This window comes from Polypterus senegalus, chromosome 14, assembly GCF_016835505.1.
Source record: "Polypterus senegalus isolate Bchr_013 chromosome 14, ASM1683550v1, whole genome shotgun sequence".
Classification (NCBI taxonomy): Eukaryota; Metazoa; Chordata; class Cladistia; order Polypteriformes; family Polypteridae; genus Polypterus; species Polypterus senegalus.
The window spans coordinates 87,188,011-87,208,965 of record NC_053167.1 but is presented as its reverse complement, the minus strand read 5'-3'; the positions used below and the strand labels follow the sequence as shown (position 1 = coordinate 87,208,965).

Genomic DNA, 20,955 nt, shown 5'->3' with positions numbered 1-20,955 from the left:
GAATGAAAACAATATGAAAGATTGCATTTGTGAGATTGGCAATCATCTTTTGATCCTTCTAAAGTGGTAAGAAAATTTACTGCTTCACAGACCTCGACAGCCCCACCAATTTACTAACTAAGAGTGTCACTGAGGACACAGCCACACTTTCCTGGAATAAAGTACGGGCCCCGGTTGATGGCTATAGGATCAGCTACTCCTCTCCAGATGGGCAGAGTCAGGAAATATCAGTGGGAAATGAGAAGAATTCTTATAAACTGACAGGACTGAGACCCGGGGTGGAGTATACAGTCTATCTGTGGGCCGTGAAGGGAAGACAGAGCAGTAAGAAGACCTCGACAAAATCTACTACAGGTAACGGCTTTCGGCTGAGTGCAGCATGCTCCCAAACATGCATGGCAAATGTACAGGCAGTGGATTCGCAGCAGGCAATTTTATGTTGTGAACCATTTAAAAAGAATGATAAATACTTTTTTGAAAATCTGTTTCACAAACCTTAACAGAATTGCATGTGTCCAGCAAAACAGTCAGGCACGGAAATTAAAAAAAGGAATTTAAACAAAGTAAATGATATGCTTGCTAAAGCTGGTAAGTATCGTCCAATGTAAAATGACCTTTCAAACAACTCTGATTTTGAAAATGACCTCATGATAAGTGAATGGTAAGAAAATGTGCTGCTTCACAGATCTAGACAGTCCTACCAATTTACATACAAAAAGTGTCACTGAGGACACAGCCACGCTTTCCTGGAACAAAGTTTTGGCTCCAGTTGATGGCTACCGGATTAGCTACTCCTCAACAGATGGTCAGAGCCAGGAGATATCAATGGGACCTGAGAAGAACTTTCATAAACTAACTGGACTGAGACCTGGAGTGGAGTATACAGTCTACCTGTGGGCTGTGAAGGGAAGCCAGAGCAGCAAGAAGGCCTCAACAAAGTCTACTACAGGTAATGGCTTTAAGCTGAATGTAGCATGAACCCAAAATGCATGGCAAATGCACAGGCAGTGGATTCAAAGCAAGCAATTTCAAATGAAAATGAAAAATAAATACACTTTTTAAATGTATTTTAAAAATCTTAATGGAATTGCATGTGTTCAATGAAATTAAGAAGGGACTTAAAAGCTGCTAGCATCATGTTTGCTAATGCTGGTAAGTATAGTCTAAACCTTTAAAAATGACCTCATGATAAGTGAATAGTAAGACAGTGTGCTGCTTCACAGAGCTAGACAGTCCTACCAATTTACATACAAAGAGTGTCACTGAGGACACAGCCACGCTTTCCTGGAACAAAGTTTTGGCCCCAGTTGATGGCTACAGGATCAGCTACTCCTCAGCAGATGGGCAAAGCCAGGAGATCTCAGTGGGACCTGAAAGAGATTCTCACAAGCTGACTGGACTTAGGCCTGGAGTGGAATACACGCTTAAAATCTGGGCTGTGAAAGGAAGAAAGACCAGTAAGAAGGCCTCAGCTAAAGCCATGACAGGTAACAATTTTCAGCTAAGCATACATGGAGTACTACAAGCAAATCACTATTTATGGAATGCATGCAAGAGACGCTAATACAATATGTATATTGTGGAACATTCTATTTGTGAGATATTTCAGGAAAGGCAAACTATTTTGATACATTTTCAAGTATAATCATTCAAAAAATAAGCATTGATTCTAAGCAGTTTTAGAGCATTTTCCCTCAGGTGGCTGACCAGCATCTTCTCTGGTCTGAGGGTAAAAAAATATATTACTTCACAGATATTGACAGCCCAACTAATTTGGTGGCAACAAGTGTGACTGAGGACACAGTTACGCTGTCCTGGAACAAAGTACTGGCTCCAGTGGATGGATACAGAATCAGCTACAACTCGGCAGATGGGCAAAGTCAGGAGATCTCAGTGGGAGCAGAAAAGAACTCTCACAAACTGACTGGGCTCAGACCTGGAGTGGAGTATACTATCTACATCTGGGCGGTGAAAGGAAATCGAAAAAGCAAGAAGACATCCACCAAAGCTACAACAAGTAAGCATAGTGCATTCCAGGCTCTTTCAATCTTTGATATAATTAGAGTAGTAATATATTTCACAAAACTAATAGCTTTGTGTTTATTTTTAAATTGATAGACATTCCCTAAAGTGTTTTTATCTCAACTAGTATAGTGAGAAGTCAAGCAAAATGACACCTTTTATTGCCTAACTAAAAAGATTACAATATGCAAGCTTTCGAGGCAACTCAGTAAAAGGTGTCATTTTGCTTGACTTCTCATTACATCCATAATGGCTAACACGGTACAACACCCAGTATTATCAACTAGTATAGGAAAATAAAGTACAGGTGGGTAGCAATAATAGAAAAAAAAAACAAAATCAATGAAGTCAAAGAAGGAGGAACAGAGGAATTTCCACAAACATAAATGAAATAATTGCTACTTGAGTCAAAGCAGTATAAGCCCCAAACAAGGAATTGGTAGTGATAGAAAAATATGTGTTTTATACCACACCAAGTGCTAAATAGGTTTGTACTGAGTTTGTGATCTTGTGCAAGTTTTAAATTGCAAATCTTAAATAACACAGTGACATCTGACATGTTGATTTTATCTTTCAAACTGGCCGCTACTTACCTTATTTGTTTCATACATTAAGAATCAGATAAATTGTACACAAATGACAAGCCTAACTTAAAGAACACAATGGAAGATTTCTTTTTGAGAGATGTGTAGTAATAGTAATAAAACAAAGTTTGACTTTAATATTATCAGACCTCAAGAAGTAAGAATGTCCGTTTTCCTGTCCACCCAGTGCCAGGTCCATTCATCCAAGCTGATGCCCCAATATGGTGGCTCATTTAACATTGCTGGCGGTGAGAAAAGTCATATCTTGGAGGCATTCTATTTTCAAGATGTTATTTACAACTGTGGTGTGATGTTCTCTTCCCCAAAGCTAAAGTAATTGACTACCTCTCCATCTTGAATTGGTGGCTGTCCCTTCTAGTTATTTTATCTCTAAAATGTATGTGGTTTAGTAGTCAGTCAGTGGCTGCATAAATTACCCATTCTGTGGAGATTCTACATTTACACACACCACCTATAAAGCTGCACCTGTATGGCCAGTCCTACAGGTCAGTCTTTCACCCATTAATCCTTTCTAGTTATATTTTTTTAGTATGGAGTGACAAAGGATGGATTAGGACACCATCCATCCACACCATACACTTGTGCAAACACTCGCACTAGTTTAGATTTGCCAATGAAGCTAACCACAATGATGGAAGAAATTTAATCGGGAAAGGGTAACCTGCAAATACTGGAAGGACATAAGAACTCTTTTTATATACTTAAAATATAAAAATGATACAATTTTATTAATTGAGCAGGCATTATAATATACAGTGCTCAAGTTGTATTGTAGTAACAAAGTAATTATTACTGTAAAAATGAGCTATACTTATTGGATGAGGCAAAGATGGCAACACTTTTCACCTCCTATCCACTTGCATATATAAAATAGAAAACTGTTCCCAATGGATTGAGTACTATATTTTACTGACTTGGTACACTGGTTCATTTTTTAATCCAAAATATTGGTAAAGGAAATAGCAATTTTATTCCATCACTTCCTGCATGCATAGTAGGGGTAGCACAGTAGTTCATCAGTTAGCTCTACTGCTTTATGGTTCCAGATGACTGAGTGTCACACCAAAGTTTGCACATTTAACCTGAGTTTGTATTTTCTTTGTGCACCAATTTTCTTCTAACATCTAAAAGACACTCAAGTTACGCTGATTAGTAATTAAAATGGTCTCATTGGATGCCAGAGTGAGTGTGTCTTATGATAGACTGAAGCCCCTTCCATGGCCACTTTTCAGCTTTCTGTAAAAATAGCTTGTTTTTTTTTTCAAAATGTCTATGGATAAGTTTGAAAACACTGTTATCAAAATCATATGGTCACTGCGGCTGCTGTGAAAAGTCTTTTATTTAAAAGGTGCTGTATATTTCATGATTCTGCTACCTTCTGCCAAGAAGCAGCTTTCCATGATACAGCACATATAGTGCAAGAGGAACAGAGTTTATAATACTAACATGGCTACCTGTATAACAGAGAGGAGACATGGAGGAGTGCAAGTACGCCTCCCAACGCATTATAAAAACACAAACATACACCTTTCAATCAAAGACATCTGTAGAAAATGAAACAATAACATATTAAAAGTAAAAAGCGATATCAGAACAACCTCATCAGTTGCAGACAAGTAGAATACAGCAAGAAAGAAATTAGTTTTTGCTTTAGCAGAGTCTCCATGTGTTCACCATGTCATGCAGCTTCCTTTCAGCTACAGCCAGAATTTAGGGAAGTGGGGACTACTGCAGAAAATATGGAAAAGTATTCTGTTAGTGAATCGTTTTTCTTCCTGTCACCTGCTGACTTAATATTTGAACACAGAGGTTGGGAATGGTGACGTCTTAATTGACTGTTTCTCTGAGAGCTTTATTTTTTTTTGTGTGTGTGTATTATTATTGAAATAATAAAGGGAAAGTAATTACCATAGGACCAACTATGTGCTTTTGTCTACATTAAAAGTCTTGTCTGCCATTTGCAGCTCATGTAACTCTCCTGCCTTCATAGAAGACAAAGTCTGCGAATGTTGTCTTGATTTCAAGAAAAACTGCTAATCTACCAAACCTCAAGAGCTTCACTAAAGTTCAAGCTTCCTCATGATATAGAGTGGCTTATTCTAATATCTTCTTATTTAATACACTACTGTGGCTGTCCGTTTGTCTATCCAGGATTTTCAATCACCGTTTGACATATTAACCTATAATTTGGTACACATATACTAATGTGATGTCTACTATCCGCTTTTGGGGTGATAAGTTTTATTCCTTTTTATTTTTATTTTATTTTATTGTAGAATCAAATCTCGGCAGAAGACAGCAGGCCAGCCATGCGCCACATGCATATGGGTGCCGTTCTCATCCCTAACACCTTCACTGTGACTTCCTCTACCCCTTCATATCTTAAATCATTCTTGAGGCAGATTGCACACTTAAGTGCCCAGATTAAGTAAAAATTAGGAAAAACATACTATGTAATTGCAACACGAGCACTGACTTAATCAGTTTTAACGTGAAAAGATGCCAACAGAAGAAGAGAAGAGGCAGGCCACTAGGGTGTAGAAAAGAAGAGCTGCTCAGGAAGTAGCAAGCACATCAACCTCTGAGCAAATGAATGGTAAATGTACAGAAAAAGAGGATGAAAAGTATAAGTCAAATGTATTCACTGCACGTTATCGTGCAGTCCGCCATTACTGGTTCTGAATATTTTCTTTAGCAGATATCACATCCTAGTCAGCAAATACAGTATCTGTACATATAACATCTCCTTCAATACTACTACTAATAATACATTTCATCAATTAGGAGCTAGCAAAAATATCCAGTTACTTCACACACTGAGTCAGTGGTGGGCACTGACAGTCCAGTGCTTTAATTACTAAGGCCACATCATGCCATATTATGACTTAATATTATGTATGACAATTTATTTAAATCATTTAATTTTTTTATATATTTTATTTATTACACTGATATTTTACTACTTTGTATTACAAACATATACATTTTTCTTATATATATATAAGAAATATATACATACAGTATATAACCAGGAAATAAGAACATGTTGGGTTTTCAAAGAAAAAGAAAAAACACCAGCCTGTGACATGAGACTGCTTTACTCACTTCATTTTTATAGAAATGCACATCTGTCAAAACAAAAATGATTAGACATGTCTTTATAGTAATAATAAAACCAATACTGATATGAAATATTCTAATTACAAGGAGCACTCAGATGACTTGACATTTATTACTGCTTACTAATGAGTTAATTAATTGTAATCCTATGGATGTAAATTTAAAGACTTTGTAATTACAAATTTTGAACAAATGTTATTTATCAAAGGTAACATTTCACTTTGCCATGTCACTATCAACATATTTTTAGAGGTGTTGTGTTAATGTGACTTCGTTTCAATACATGTTCTGTTTAACGCATGTCTGTGATACCAATTTTAGTCAGCAGGTGGTGCAATAGTCATAGTTCTATATCTGTACTGAGTAATAGTAATGGCACTGTGAAAAATCTCAATATACTCAGGAAAGCAAATGATTTTTACAAGAAGCACATTCAGTGAGTGTGACAGGGCAAACTGTAACACAGACAGCTACACTATAATATTACTTAAATGTTTTCTGTCACTCCCAATGTAGCATGTTATTAAACAAGAAAAACAATTACATGGAATTTCCTTTTTAATGGTCAGGAATCGTAATTTGATTTTACCCAAATCTGAACATTTTATGCTTCTAAAATGTTTTCAATAGTCTGCTTTGATTTTTATGTGATCCTGCCTCTGTTGTCTAATATGAGATTTCTTTCACTTCTTTTAGATGATCTTCTCTTAAATTATACAGTATTTGATGTATGCTGTGACTTGTGGGTTATTACTTATAATTGGAGGATGTCTGATAGGATTTAGAGAGTCGCTCTGCATTGCAGTTATGATAAAAGAATATTTTTAAACCTAAGCCTTTTATCTAACAATACTGCCAAAGGGCATTACTTTTTTTACATTCATTTTTTCAATTTCTAGATAATAATATGCAATATCTATCTATCTATCTATCTATCTATCTATCTATCTATCTATCTATCTATCTATCTATCTTTTCTGTTTAATCTTACATGATATTTTACTCTGTGTTTCAATCCATTTCTTAATGATTCTTCCAAAAGAAAGTGACCATACATTGGCAATTCATTGTTTTGGAATTTGATTTAGCAGTGTGGTTTATGTTGTATTGGATGATAATATGAATATACAGAAAGATAGGTTCTGTCAATACAATTTTATGTATATTTATTATTTCCATTTGTTTGTTGTTTTAAAATGTGTGTATATTTGCCACTGTGTTTTACTTTGGGGATTATTAAATGTATGTGTTTCTCTCTTTGCTAGCTAAATTTGTCTAAGGGTGTTATTTTTAAATTTACAAATGTGTTTTGAATTTTGTATTGTCAAATACAACAAATATAATATTTTCTTGTGTCTTGTTGCATCTGGTTGTTGGCCATTTTAAATGACATGTTAGTAGTGAGCTGTAAGCGTGTCCTGTAGTTTCATATGAGCAGGCCGGTACTGAATGCGTGACACACGCCAGCGTGCAGAGCCTGAGACCTTCGACAATTCATTACCCTTAACAATGCCAAGCACTACACCATACACTAAAAAATCTTTCTTTCCATTTTGTAAGATTAGTGTGCTTATTGTCAGATGATCTTCAATTATGGGTGAAGTAGTTTGACACTATTTAAATACGACATTTTTTAAACTAATGGTTTTAAATTGAAGTTGATTCAATATACTGTAAATATATGAGAGAAAGGCACTGTTAACTGAGAACACAGATAACAGATTAAAAAATGCTTTGATCTCAGTAGGAAACTAAAGAAGCACAACAATCATGCAATACTATTAATTACAGATGCATAAGACAAGCAGTTAAATATACACGTAAGTACATATTAGTGCACTTAGGCTGGGTGCTCTTACAAACTTTTAGACCAAAACAAAATAACAGTACAATTCATCGGCAATGTTCACGTAGCTTTAAAGATATAATGTATTTCCTTAACTTCAAACACAAATACAGTGATCCCTCGCTGTATCGCGCTTCGACTTTTGCGGCTTCAATCCATCACGGATTTTAAATGAAAGCATATCTAAATATATATCACAGATTTTTCGCTGGTTCGCGGATTTCTGCGGACAATGGGTCTTTTAATTTATGGTACATGCTTCCTCAGTTTGTTTGACCAGTTGATTTCATACAAGGGACGCTATTGGCGGATGGCTTAGAAGCTACCCAATCAGAGCATGTATTACGTATTAACTAAAACTCCTCAATGATATACAATATGCTTCGCGCGCGGTGCTTGATTGTTTGCTTTTCTCTCTCTCTCTCACTCTCTGTGACATTCTCTGCGCCTGACGGAGGGGGTGTAAGCAGAGGGGCTGTTTGCCTACGGATGCTCCTCTAAAAAATGCCACTTTATCACGGTGCTTCAGCATACTTAAAAGCCCAAAAGCATGTATTGATTTTTTGATTGTTTGCTTTTCTCTCGCTCTCTCTGAAATTCTCTGCTCCTGACATGCATTCCTTTGAAGAGAAGGTGTATTTGCATTCTTTTAATTGTGAGAAAGAACTGTCATCTCTGTCTTGTCATGGAGCACAGTTTAAACCTGTGACTAAAGGGTGTTATTTCATGTCTAGAGGGCTCTAATAATGTTAACAGTGTGGGAGAGTTTATAAGGGCTTAAAATATATAAAAATAAGCTTACAAACATATGGTTTCTACTTCGCAGATTTTCATCTGGAACACAACCCCCGCGATCGAGGAGGGATTACTGTATTTGCTTTGATTTTTAACAATGAATCCTAATTTCTTGAAAACTATAGTTTTGAAAACAATATTATATACACAGTAATGCACATTACTATGAGCCTTTTAGCCTCTAGCTGGCAGATATATGTCAGTATTAGCCGAAGGTAACTTCTAGTTTCTGTCAAATAATTCCATATGCACATTTCAATAATTTTTTCCAAAAAAAGTCAGTAAATGGTACTTCCATTATTTGCCAAAAGACATGCTTGAACGTTACTTTGACTTGATGATTGTGGTGTGCATGCTTTTCTGTTGGCTGTCATTCCACACCTGTTTAATGTTCCTGCTCAGCTAGACTAAAGTTGTAATTCAGTGAGGGTTCGAATCTGCATATGTTTAAGCAGTGTCCTATACCTATTGACTGGTTCCAGGTCAGGGTATCTGACAAGTCACGCACAGGAAGTGAAGGTTCCTTCATAATAACAAATCCAGACCTGCTGTTGACATGATAGAGCTCTCCAGACCTTGATCTAAGGTGCTGGTAGTGTATGCTACTTGACAGCAGTCTCTGGAAGAGCTTTTTCTCTGCAATGTATGCTTGCCAGATTTAACCCATCACACCTTCCCAGACAGAAATGAGACTCATCACTAACAATGAATCAATGCCACAGTGTCCAGGGCATTGATTATAAACACCAGACAAGTCACTGCTGTCTGAGCTGAGGTGTCACAAAGTGGTTGGTAGTATCTCTGAAATGAAGGTTAATGTTATGTGACTTGTTCTGTTCTGTGAAATGTAACACTAGATTTGATTAGTTGTGTTCACAGTCGTGCACTGCTATCAGAGATACCTGTTTATGTTGATCGTTCCTGTCTTTAGTCCATCTGGGTGGTCCTCTCCAAGGGGTCAGGTTTATTTATAGTTTTATATAGGCAGGTGCTCATGTATTTGCTAAAATCTTATTTTAGCAGAGATATCCAAGTACCACAAATAACATTAAACAGTTATGATCTAATTGTCCTGAATGTCTAGAACTGTGTTTGTGTTTTTCTATATTTACATTTTTCAACACAATTTTAAAAAGTAGTTTTGACATTTTGATGGCAGCATTTTTTCTCTATTTTTCCCTAGATTGTTGCCATTTTGCCACTTTCTTTACATGTCCTTAGTCATGCTTTTGTCAATGATGACTCCTTTTGCTAACATGTGTCACATGTTGCCTCACCGCTTTTTAAGATGATAGCACGCTATGACTTGTGTTCCAACTTCCATTCTTAAAAAAATTTGATTTTGATTATTCATAGTTTAAAGCTAAAGAATTCTATAACAGACTCTTGTTTGTACATTTGTATCTTTGAGGGTTTTGTTTAGATTTTAATGATCACATTTTTGATCTTCTTGGTTTTGACCTTTGCCTGTTTCAACTTTCTCTTCATTTTTATTTCTTTTCTTTTCCTTATTCCAATTCAACCTTTAGGCATGACATTTTAAACCAGACATGGGTATAATTATGCTTAGATTACAAAACTGAACAACATAAATTGGGATTATTGTTATAACTGCCCACTTCAGATCAGATAATGATTTTGATGGTATGCTATTGTTTGGAATTAGTGGCCGAAACAGGCTTTGTACCGACTATCACTAAGTTGTACATGACATATTGTTATTCTCTGGCACCATGATTAGTAAATAGTAATACCTTACCTCAAAACCTATGTCACCCTTATCTGAAATAACAACCTTACCTTGAAGTCAGAATTCTAATTATTGAAGTCCCCTGAATACTTTAAGAGCACAGTGAAGTAACCAATCAGCTGTCAGCTACAGTCGTTTTTAACTCGCTGTGTGCACATTTGAATAGGAGAGTTGAAATAATGGCTAGATGAGTCATTGATTGGCACATGCATGATGCAAGTAATAATGTCACCGAGCTCTTACCGACCCTATCAACTATGAACCTACAAACAGGAATTATTCATTACATTTGTCATTTTTTTAAACAAGCTAATAGTGGCTGATTTATTGGGATTTAAGTCACACATGAGTGTGAATAGAACAGACATTATGATCAGCACACCACTATCCTGGACAAAAGCTAAGTGAAAAACATACAGGTAGTACATCAAGTAAAAACTATGTTGTTCATACAGAATTACCGTTATTAAACCTCCTTTCAGATTTTATTAGTGTCGCATTGCTTGTGTCACCATAACTGTTTCTGTCAGTCTGTAGATTTTAGATTTTTTTTTTCAAACATTAACATTTCCATTATCCATTATCATGATATAAATGACTAGTATGAGATCTTCTGGATTTGCTTCACTGATGGCTTTCATGAATTTCCTAGATTAGAGTAGGCTCCCACTAACACCTCTCTGCTCTGTTCAGGTCCCATCATTTGAAAGATGGCACAGAGTTTACCATGCTGCCTTATACGTCTATACACATGGGTTAGACTCCTGGCCTTGGCTCTCACTATTTTTCTCCTACATCCCAAACATGTGCATGTCAGGTTCATTAAGTCAATGAAAAGTGGCCTGGTTTGAGTTAATGGACATGTACAGTATATGGTAATGTGACTTTCAAAGAAGATAAATTACATCCTAGTTTGATTGTTAACTTGTATTCAATGTTTCCAAAATACTCTCTTGCTTCCAGCTATTCAATTTTGGTCATAAAGGTTTCAATGAATGATTGAATGATATATATTGTCATCAAAAAAATGAGCAAGGCTGGATTATGACCGTTTTGTACATTGTATTCTCTTAGATGATGGTCTTTATAGGCAGAATGGGGTCTTGCTTGTTATAATAGAGACCACAGCTGGGGTTCATGTCAGTCTGATTCAACTCATATTTGAAATTCCCAGTTATATCCAACCATTTGGTTACTGAAATACTGTATGTAGGAATGTTCTGGTATATGGTAGAATTAAAGGACATTGTGAAGTACAGTAGGTAACAGTCCCATAAATTCAAATTCTAAACATATACATTTGTACATATACAGATGTTAAAGGTAATAAAAATCACCATTCTTGTGTTAAAGTTACATCTCATAGTTTTTAAACTAACAATATGGAAAACTTAACTATTTTCTTCTAGTTATTGCAAAAATTAGTAGCCTTATTGTCAGAAAAATGAAGGAATGGTGATTTCATGTAGAACTTACTTATTTGTATGGTTCTTTCAGATATTGATGCACCAACAAATCTGAAAGTGACTGATGTGAAGCAAAGCAGCGGAATTGTCACTTGGACTCCCCCTAGTGCTTCTATTGATGGTTACATCCTGACTTATAGAAGAGCTGATGGAAATGGACAGGTAAGGAGGAATGAAAAAGAGCTACTGGCCATGTCAAGCAGTGAATACCAGCAATAACCATAGATATTTACATGCTCACCTAACTTTACATTTTTTTTAAATGATGTTGCAATATGATGTCTGTTTTACAATCATTTTTCAAAGGATACTTGTACTGTGGCACTGTGATAGTGCTGTTGCCTCATTATAAGGAGATCGTTGATTTATGTCCCCTGTGTGGAGTTTGCAAAGCGCTTTGAGTAGTGAGAAAAGTGCTACATGAATGTAAAGAATTATTATTATTACAGAATGCACATATTTACATTAAACTGACAAATGTCCATTAAAAAAGGTTTTTTCATTAGGTCACATTTACTTTTTTTTTAAAGTTGTATTTGTTCCAAATCTTTATATGATAGATAGATAGATGAAGTTTTATAATATGACCATCAAATGTATGTTTTAGCAAAACGAGATTCTAAGATTTAAAAACTCTGTTTAATCAAAAATATAATGTGCTCCATACAGTATATCACAGAAACAATTCAGATTTGTAAACGTAAGCCACACTGAAACTCCTCCATCCCATTCACAGTTTGATGATGATGGTGTGTGTGTCATGATGAGCCAACAGATCACCACACTGATGTGGTGTACAGACTTGTCTTTTATTTAACGAACACAAGAGCAATTTATCAGTTATATAATCTAGTCCTGAACTTGCATCTGTCCTTCCTGGCACTTTTTGGCAAATACGTACATAAGAAATTTGCCTTGAAAAGGGGTACAAGTCACCGTTGATTAATACTGTATGTTGTCTATGTGAAAATTGTAGTAAAAGGGCTAATTAAGCATATTGGGTAACAGATATTCCGACTTTCAAAAGAAAATAGATTACAAATGGCCTGACTTTAAAATTGTAAATGGCTAATGAATGTATTTTACATTTTGTCGAAATTGTAATGAGATGCAGAAAACATCTTTATGAAATGAGAAAAGTTTAATAGCATAGAAAGAGTTGTCTTATATGAACGGTAAAGAATATTTACATCCACTTGAGTTTTCTACAAGCAGCCTTGTATATTTTGTAAAGTACAGTATATTTTAGTGATGCTATTGAATTGTAGCTGATATAAATGGTAAATGTAACAAAATAATGTTATATATTACTTTTATTCCAAAAAGGAGACTGAGAAACAACTGGGCCCTTCAAACATGAAGTATACCCTTGAAGGTCTGGAGTTGGGGGTCCGTTATATTGTTCGTTTAGTAGCATTCAAAGGTGTGCAGCGCAGCCGAGTGGCCGAGACCACATTCTTAACAGGTATTATTTCTGATTTAATATGAATAAAGGATGAATTAAAATAACAAAAATGAATGTTTACATGTGTCTGCTTAGTGTTCATCTATAGAGTTTTAATGTCACAGTGTCACTTGTAGCTTTCATAGATTTTATCCCAGCTCACCAACATATGTTTCTGCTTCGATCAATGTAAAAGTGAAATACTCCAAGAGCTCATGTCTGTATACACATAAATCAAAGCAAAGAAGAGACACTATTGTAGAGGCACAGGTGCATAGAATAATGCCAAGGAAGTCAAGTTACATAAAAACAGAAGATTTTACTGAATAAAATAAACAATATGGCAGGTTAAATGTAGAGAGAACATAAGGTATAAAATGAACAGAGTAAAAAACAAAACTTGCAGCTCCTCTAGGCCTACCCATACAGGTGTTTAACACTGTCTACCAGAAAGGCTGGCTCATCTACTCACCCACACTTTGTATCTTTACCTCCATTAGCTGGGATGTCTAGTCCTCCCACTACATAAGTCTTTGCCCCTAACTCACCTCCCCTAGTCTAGACTTAGTGAGACTATGGCATGGACATGGCTTGAAACTCTATCAGTTTCAGGGTCACCTTCAGCCAAGTCTTGAGTTACTTCCACAAGTGGGGCAGCCCTACCTTTGAAACAGGAATGACAGGCTAAAGTTCCCTCTGTTGGCCTTAGTTGATTACTGTGACTATTTTTTTTTTTTTTGTTTCTTTCTTTTTTCTTTTTCTTCATTAGACGTAGCTTTGTCAATTATTCTTCATAAGAATTGGAAAATTTGTCTTATATGTTTACATTTTATTTGTGCCCTGAATAATTTTTTTAAGGTTTTAAGAATTTTGCCTTTTGAAAGTTGAAATTTTAGCTTGAATTTAACTTCCTTCTTCACTAGAGGTTTAATTTTTTTTTGTTTTGATTTATCTGTGTCACAAAGCCACTAATGTTCACTATGGGATCTTGGCTGGTTGCTAGGGACTGCCTTCGTGATATAAGCTGATAAATTGTAGTGCTGCAGTGCAAACTGCTTTGTCCGAGACACAGATTCAACCAGTAAACAAGTGCTCTCTGAAAGTCTCACTTTCGGTTTTCAGTGCTTTCTTTATCTTCACATTTTAAATCTAGTTGTAATGTAGGATTAGGGTGAATAACTCTTTGCAATTCTTACCTGATAATGACTATGGTTAAGCCCTCTGGTGTACAAAAAACGATTGCAGTGTTCAGAAAAGTTTACTTTTTGGTTTCCTATTTTATTTCCAGTTTCCAAGAAGGAAATTGTTTACTTTTTAGCTGAAAGAAGCATCACCTAACATCCAATCAATGCTCTGCAAGAAATGGTGTCAGTAGTGGTTCATTTCCCACTTCTCTTACTGGCATAACACTTTTCTATTTGTTAATCACTTTTCATTGCTGTTTGCCTGTTAAGTTTATTTTGTGTTTGGTTAATTCTATTATTGTATATAGGAGTGGGGACTTTAATTTGGTTACAGTCCTCAGGTGCAGCAATCTGTAGGGCTTCAGTTACCTGAGAACTATTTAAGACACCTACTGCCCCTGCCTCATTGCAGTGACATTATCAAGCTTTCTGCAGTAGTTTTCTTCTGATAATATCTGTACTTCTATGTTGCTCAGTTTGATTGTCTTTTGAGCATTGTTTTCTTTTGACTCCTCTATTCTTGAATTATACTTTTATATTTCATGATTTTTGATATTGCATTTTTGTATTTCAACTTTACAGTTATTTTTCTTCATTTTGACATTTGAGAGAGTTTTTTGTATTGTTTGCATTGTCAGTATTTTTACAGTATTAAGTTTGTAAATTATTATCTATGAGTATAATTACTGAAATATTTTTGAACAGTGTGTTTGAACTCTTTTGTTAAATGTTTAATAAATTAAATCAAATCAAATAAATATGTTGGACAGGGGTTTTCTTATGGTTTTGGTCTTTCCATTTACAGTTATTCATACCACCAGTTTCCCTATATTCATAAGCCATCACTTTTTTTAAGAAGACTGCCTCTCCAGAACTGTCTTCTTGCTTCTTCCCCATAAAATGTTGATGTCTTTTCTTCCAGTCTTGACTCATGTGCTGCCCTCTGTTGGCCTGGTGGTCTATTTACCTTTTGCCAGCAATACATGGCCTCTCTATAGTTTTTCTACTTCTACTTTCAAGGTAACCTACTCCCCGATAGCGTCCTGAGAGAAACATCACATATTTGTGCCCTAGACACATCTCACTTACTAGCACCTGGGTACCCATGTGCTTTGTTTTTCTGCGGCACTCCATACACCTACCATACCAGCTCTTGGTCTTGCCCTTTATTCTACATTGGCAGTACATGTTTTTCTTTCATTTCTGTCATTCACAGAGGCCTATATTTGAGCTGTGCCAACCTCTCAAACCTGTCTGTATCTTTTTGTGATGTGCCATATCAGTGGCCATGACATCTTTCCCCAGTGGGGCATTTTGTAGGTCGTAGACCAAGAATGGACTAGGGCAAGTGAGGAGACAAGCACAAATTTAGATGTAACCAGAGCAAAAGTGAATGTTAATTAAAAACAAAGATTCACAAAAACAATACATAAGGAATACAATAATTTAAACAGTTAAAACGAATGTCTTGATTTCATATGGAATCCTTTCCAAATCATAGACCTCCGAATGCAATCGTCCCAGCATTCATTCTCTCACGTGGAAAAACTTCTGGCACTTCTCCATTGGAAAAACCCCTTACCTGTCACCTCACGTATTCCATCCTGTGTCACACTTGGAAATTCAGACGAGACTTCCTCTTACTGAAGTAAAGCAGGTTTGACTGTACTCTCAAGAACGGCATTTGACACTCAAAAAAATTTTATAATAGACCAGACCACCCATTTGAGTGCCCCAAACAAGGCTCCCTTCCTTCTTACTTTCTCTAATCCTTCCATGCTTTAAACTCGCCTCCTTACCACTACTTGCTTATTAAATTACTTAATCTCTGCATTAACTGGTCCACTACAGCACACCACTTGCTTATTCTATTGCTACAGCTACACCAACTAATCTGAATAACACCTTTTAAAATTCTATAGCGGCCATTCTACAATTGCTCTGTGACACAGAATGTCAAACTTTTCCCTCTCGATTAGGCCATGCATCATAAAATTTAATCTTCAGACAATAAATATTAAATATCTCTGTGTAACTTTATAATTCACACTCTAAATTGTTTTGAAAGCAGAAATAATATATTTAAACAAGTACAAATCAAAAGGATGTGAATGGTTCAAACTGAGAAAAATGAAGTATAATCTTCTATAAAATTATTAGTATGACTAAATAAAGCCATGTTAAATTTGTTAAAGTTAAGTATCCAGAAACTAATGAACCTCAGTGAACTGGTGCTAAATATTTTGCCCGTCTTAAACAGTGTTCTTCTCCATTTTTTGCAGTTGGTATTCCTTTCCCGTTCCCTATGGACTGCACCCAGATAATGAAGAATGGAAATAGAACCAGTGGAATCTACACAATTTATGTGAACAATGACCGCTCCAAACCACTGGTTGTCTACTGTGACATGACAACAGATGGTGGTGGATGGATTGTATGTTTGTTTGTATTCCTTCTTCCTTGCATGTCTGCTAAGAAACGTTATAGAAGATGAATAGGAAATATGACCATGTAAGCAATGAAAGATGACAAGATGAAATTAATATAATCACAAATTTAAGTTTTGTGTGTGCCACCTGCTTAGTGGACTGGAATATAAAATGTAAGCCATACATCTGTATTGAAATTTAAAAGAAAATATTTGCATTCAGTCATTGTAAGAAATAAAGGTTAAGGAACTAGAGACCTGTGGTGCGCTGGCACCCTGCCCGGGGTTTGTTTCCTGCCTTGCGCCCTGTGTTGGCTGGGATTGGCTCCAGCAGACCCCCGTGACCCTGTAGTTAGGATATAATGGATGGGTGGAACTAGAGACACCTTTAAAATTCATCACCTTGAACCACTGTTAAATTACACATAATGTGGTACTAACTTCAATAACAGTCTTAAATCTTCCTTAGTTTAATTGTGAATTGTGAAGGGATGGAGCCTATCCCAGCAGCAGTAGGCACAAGGCAGAAACCAGCACTTATCAGGCGCCAGTCCATCACAGGGCTCTCATGCGCACACAGACAAACTAACAACAGAAGTTTTGAGATTAGTGAATTTGGAACATAAACAAAAAATTATGAATTATACTATTAATATTATTATTGTTATTGATACTATTATTGTTGTTGTAGTGAAAAAAGAAAAAGAAACACTTTTTGATGTGGTTTGGTGCATATTAAAAAGATTTTTTTTTTCCCCCCGGCAGGTTTTCCAGAGACGCAGTAGCGGAAAAGTTGATTTCTTAAGACGATGGAAAAATTACACTCAAGGCTTTGGAGACATGAATGATGAATTCTGGCTTGGTTAGTAGTGGGAGAAAAGCAAGAAAGAACTTGTAATGAAATTCTGTATTCTTCTGAGTTTACAAACACTAAACCTCTGCTTATTTATTTGTTTAATTTTCTGGATGTGTTGATTTGCTTCTTAGGTCTGGAGAAGATTTATGAACTAACAAACACCCCAACACAGTATGAGCTGCGTGTTGATCTAAGGGCAGGTTCGGAGTCGGTGTATGCTGTATATGACAGCTTTAAACTTGCACCCTCAAGACAGAAATACAAAATCTCTGTTGGCAACTACAGAGGCAATGCAGGTTTGTCTAAACAGGATTTTAAATTCAAAGTGTGGCATACTAGAGTGGATAGAAATAGAACTTTCCAAAGAAAATGGTATTGATATAATCAAATTTCTGTTTTAAATGTGACTTTTGATTAGTGAATTAAGATATTGAAATTCCAAAGTAAATAATGCCATACAGTGTACCTGTAATTGAACCTACTGTATATACACCAAGTTAAACAGTTAGAGGTTGTTATAATGTAAATATGTTAAAGACTTTCTCTGTAAACATTACAAGCAAAAATGTCATACTTTATCATCCATAAATACAGTATTTAGAAAGTACTTGGAAATTAAATGTTCTTATTGTTAGCTTCACTAGTACATTATACTCCAGTTTCAATAAAAAAATTGTGACAAAATGTGATTTATTATATATTACCATTCAATAGATTTCAACAACTTCAGTTTTCAACTGGGAGTTAAATGAAGAAGTGCATCGATGACTGACAGCCTGATTTAAAGCTATGAACACCACATCATCATTTTAGCTAATTACATGAAATGTGTCAGTCATTTTAATTTGTATTTCTTTTAAAGTTAGAACTATTGATTCAATAAATATGTCTCATTTATATTAAGAATAATGAAAGATTCATCCCTCCAATTCAGCTACACCGATTTAATATTTAACATACTCTATCTGTCATGAGTAGTGATGAGTCAGTGATCTGTGCAAATTGAATTTGTAGCAATTTGGGGTATAATGACCAGCATGATTGCATGATGCAGAAAGAAAAATGTTTACTTCCTATCCTATAAAAACCAGCATTCCTGTCCTCATCACATTACTCCCCTCTTGTGGCTAGCGATTATTGATAAAGTGTTTCTTAGGGATGTTCCCCTACCCTAGCCACTATATTGACTTTGTCTCTGTCACACTTCTTCTGTAATTGAACAGTTGTGTAAACCAGTCGTCACAATACTATGACAGACAAAGCAAGAGGAAAGAAGTGACGTCCAATGGGACCACCTGCTCAAAGCAGAAACGGACATGCCGAGAGAGCACCTAGTGCTGACACACGTGGGCGAAGTGGCGCAGACATTAGCAGCAATAGTTTGAGCTTTTTATCTGAACAATCCTTTACAAAAACTCATAAAACTCCTTTTAGTTAGTTTTATATTTTGTGATCCTGAAATCGCGTGCAAAATAATTTTGTTTTCTAAATGAAACTCTTGTGTTTTAGTCAAAAGAAGACATGAGTGAATTTGGTGGTGAATCCACAATAAATTTCATCGTTAACAGTTTCTTTGGAGAAACTGAGCGATTTTACGATTTGTTACTGCAGTATAGACAAAAGCTGATGATCTACCAAATAACCACTATACAGTATAGACAGAATATACTCTAAATAAAAGAATATTCTTTTTATTACTTTTTTATTGGTCACATTTCTCTTTTCTGTATAAGCTGTGTCTTCATGTGTTGCTGTAATTCCAGGTGATGCCATGACCTACCACCAAGGAAGAGGCTTTACAACAATTGACCAAGATAATGACATTGCCTTGAGTAACTGTGCCTTTTCACACCGTGGAGCTTGGTGGTACAAGAACTGCCACTTGGCAAATCTTAATGGAAAATATGGAGATAGCACCCATAGTCAGGTAAAAAATGTCAAGCATATTCATCTATTTCAAATATGCACTCAGTCACGGCACACAATTACATTTGTCAATCTGCTTAACAGCATGTCTTTGGTCTGTGGCAGGAAGCCAAAGCCTATGGCAATAACATGCAAACATGGTGTAAACATATAAAGTTCAAACTGAAGTACTCATTACTAAACCCTTCAAACTCTGGGAAGTGTCCTTGTAGAAAATTTATACAGACACTTTTTTACTTCATGCCAGATTTCTTTTTACGTATTGAACATTTATATTTAGCACACTAATCTTATATACTGTATGAACATCTATGCATGGAAGTGTGTGTCTGTCCGTCATAGAAGTGAGAGGTGGAGTAAGGGTAAGAGCTCCACCTCCGAGGAAACAGAAAAGTAAATGTCTACGTGTGGAGGTGTGGGTGTCTGTCTGTCCGGCCCGGAAGTGCGAGGCTACTACAGCATAAAGCTCAGAGAGCTGGCAAGTTGGCCCCAAGTTAATGAGTCAGAAGAAGAAAGTGACTCTGTTGCCAAAGTAAAACCGCAGAGAAAAGAGAGAAACTCTTACGCAAGCGAGACGAGCACATCGACAAAATGAAAGCTAGGAGAGAGATGCCCAGAGTAGTTTCTTTCAGTTACCTGACATCTCTACATTTCATTTTTTTTTCTGATGATTTTAATAGTTTCTAGGACCCCAGGCTTTTTACAGCACAGTCTTACACAGTCAGTATTTAAATATTTCCTCACCAATTATCAATATACACTAATAATAAAGATGGTGTGAACTTTATGTGAACAGACAATAAGAATGTGTGATTTAAACCCAACACTACTCAGTTAGAGCTAGAGAACTCAGCAAGTGGCCAGTCTCCTCAAAGCTCCCGTAGAAGAAGCATCCTGCCCCACCTTGCTCATAAGTTCTTACAGTATTACAACAGTAACCATTCAGGCCTTTTCCATGATCTTATTTTACAATGTAACGTTATGATTCAATGCATTCTTCCTTTCACATTTATCACTTATTTAAGTAGTAATTCAGATACCATTAAAAATATCATAACCATTACCGTGACTATTATCATATTTTGGGTCATATATATATGTTCTGTATAATTTAAACAAAGCTGAACGAAAGACAAAAATATACAATATGTAAATTAATATTTACTGAAAACTTTACAAAGTAACTAATTTGTGGGTGGCTCTAGGAAATAATGCTTTAGATTATATTTGAAGAATAGCGTAAAACAACCAGTCCTCAGTGACTAGAAGTAAAAGCATCAATAGACACTGCCATATTTGGATGATGAGTAGTAGTAGTATCATTGTCACATCTTTGGAGTATGCAATAGTTCAATTCTTACTTACATGTTCAACCAAAATGCAATATGTCATCACTCTCCAGTGCCATGATAAGTGAAGGTGTAGCAATATTGTATCATGAAACATTTTATTTCATAGTATAATGTAACATTCTCAGTTTCCTTCATTCAACTCAGCACAACAGTAGGCAGCA

At 35.8% G+C, this 20,955-nt stretch overlaps 1 protein-coding gene across 12 annotated transcripts in view; it reads left to right on the top strand.

The window, feature by feature from the left end:
- LOC120514820 (tenascin-N-like) overlaps nucleotides 1-20,955 on the top strand; it is a 142,991-nt gene that overhangs the window by 102,157 nt on the left and 19,879 nt on the right. For 8 of the 12 annotated variants that reach the window (XM_039735397.1, XM_039735399.1, XM_039735398.1 and 5 more), the window contains 10 exons: nucleotides 91-354; nucleotides 686-949; nucleotides 1,224-1,487; nucleotides 1,754-2,017; nucleotides 11,636-11,766; nucleotides 12,931-13,069; nucleotides 16,515-16,666; nucleotides 17,426-17,522; nucleotides 17,648-17,812; nucleotides 19,280-19,443. In XM_039735397.1, coding sequence (XP_039591331.1) covers nucleotides 91-354; nucleotides 686-949; nucleotides 1,224-1,487; nucleotides 1,754-2,017; nucleotides 11,636-11,766; nucleotides 12,931-13,069; nucleotides 16,515-16,666; nucleotides 17,426-17,522; nucleotides 17,648-17,812; nucleotides 19,280-19,443 — 1,904 coding nt within the window. The remainder of the gene's footprint in view (nucleotides 1-90; nucleotides 355-685; nucleotides 950-1,223; nucleotides 1,488-1,753; nucleotides 2,018-11,635; nucleotides 11,767-12,930; nucleotides 13,070-16,514; nucleotides 16,667-17,425; nucleotides 17,523-17,647; nucleotides 17,813-19,279; nucleotides 19,444-20,955) is intronic. The other 4 variants (XM_039735403.1, XM_039735409.1, XM_039735406.1 and 1 more) reach the window with 3 other exon arrangements.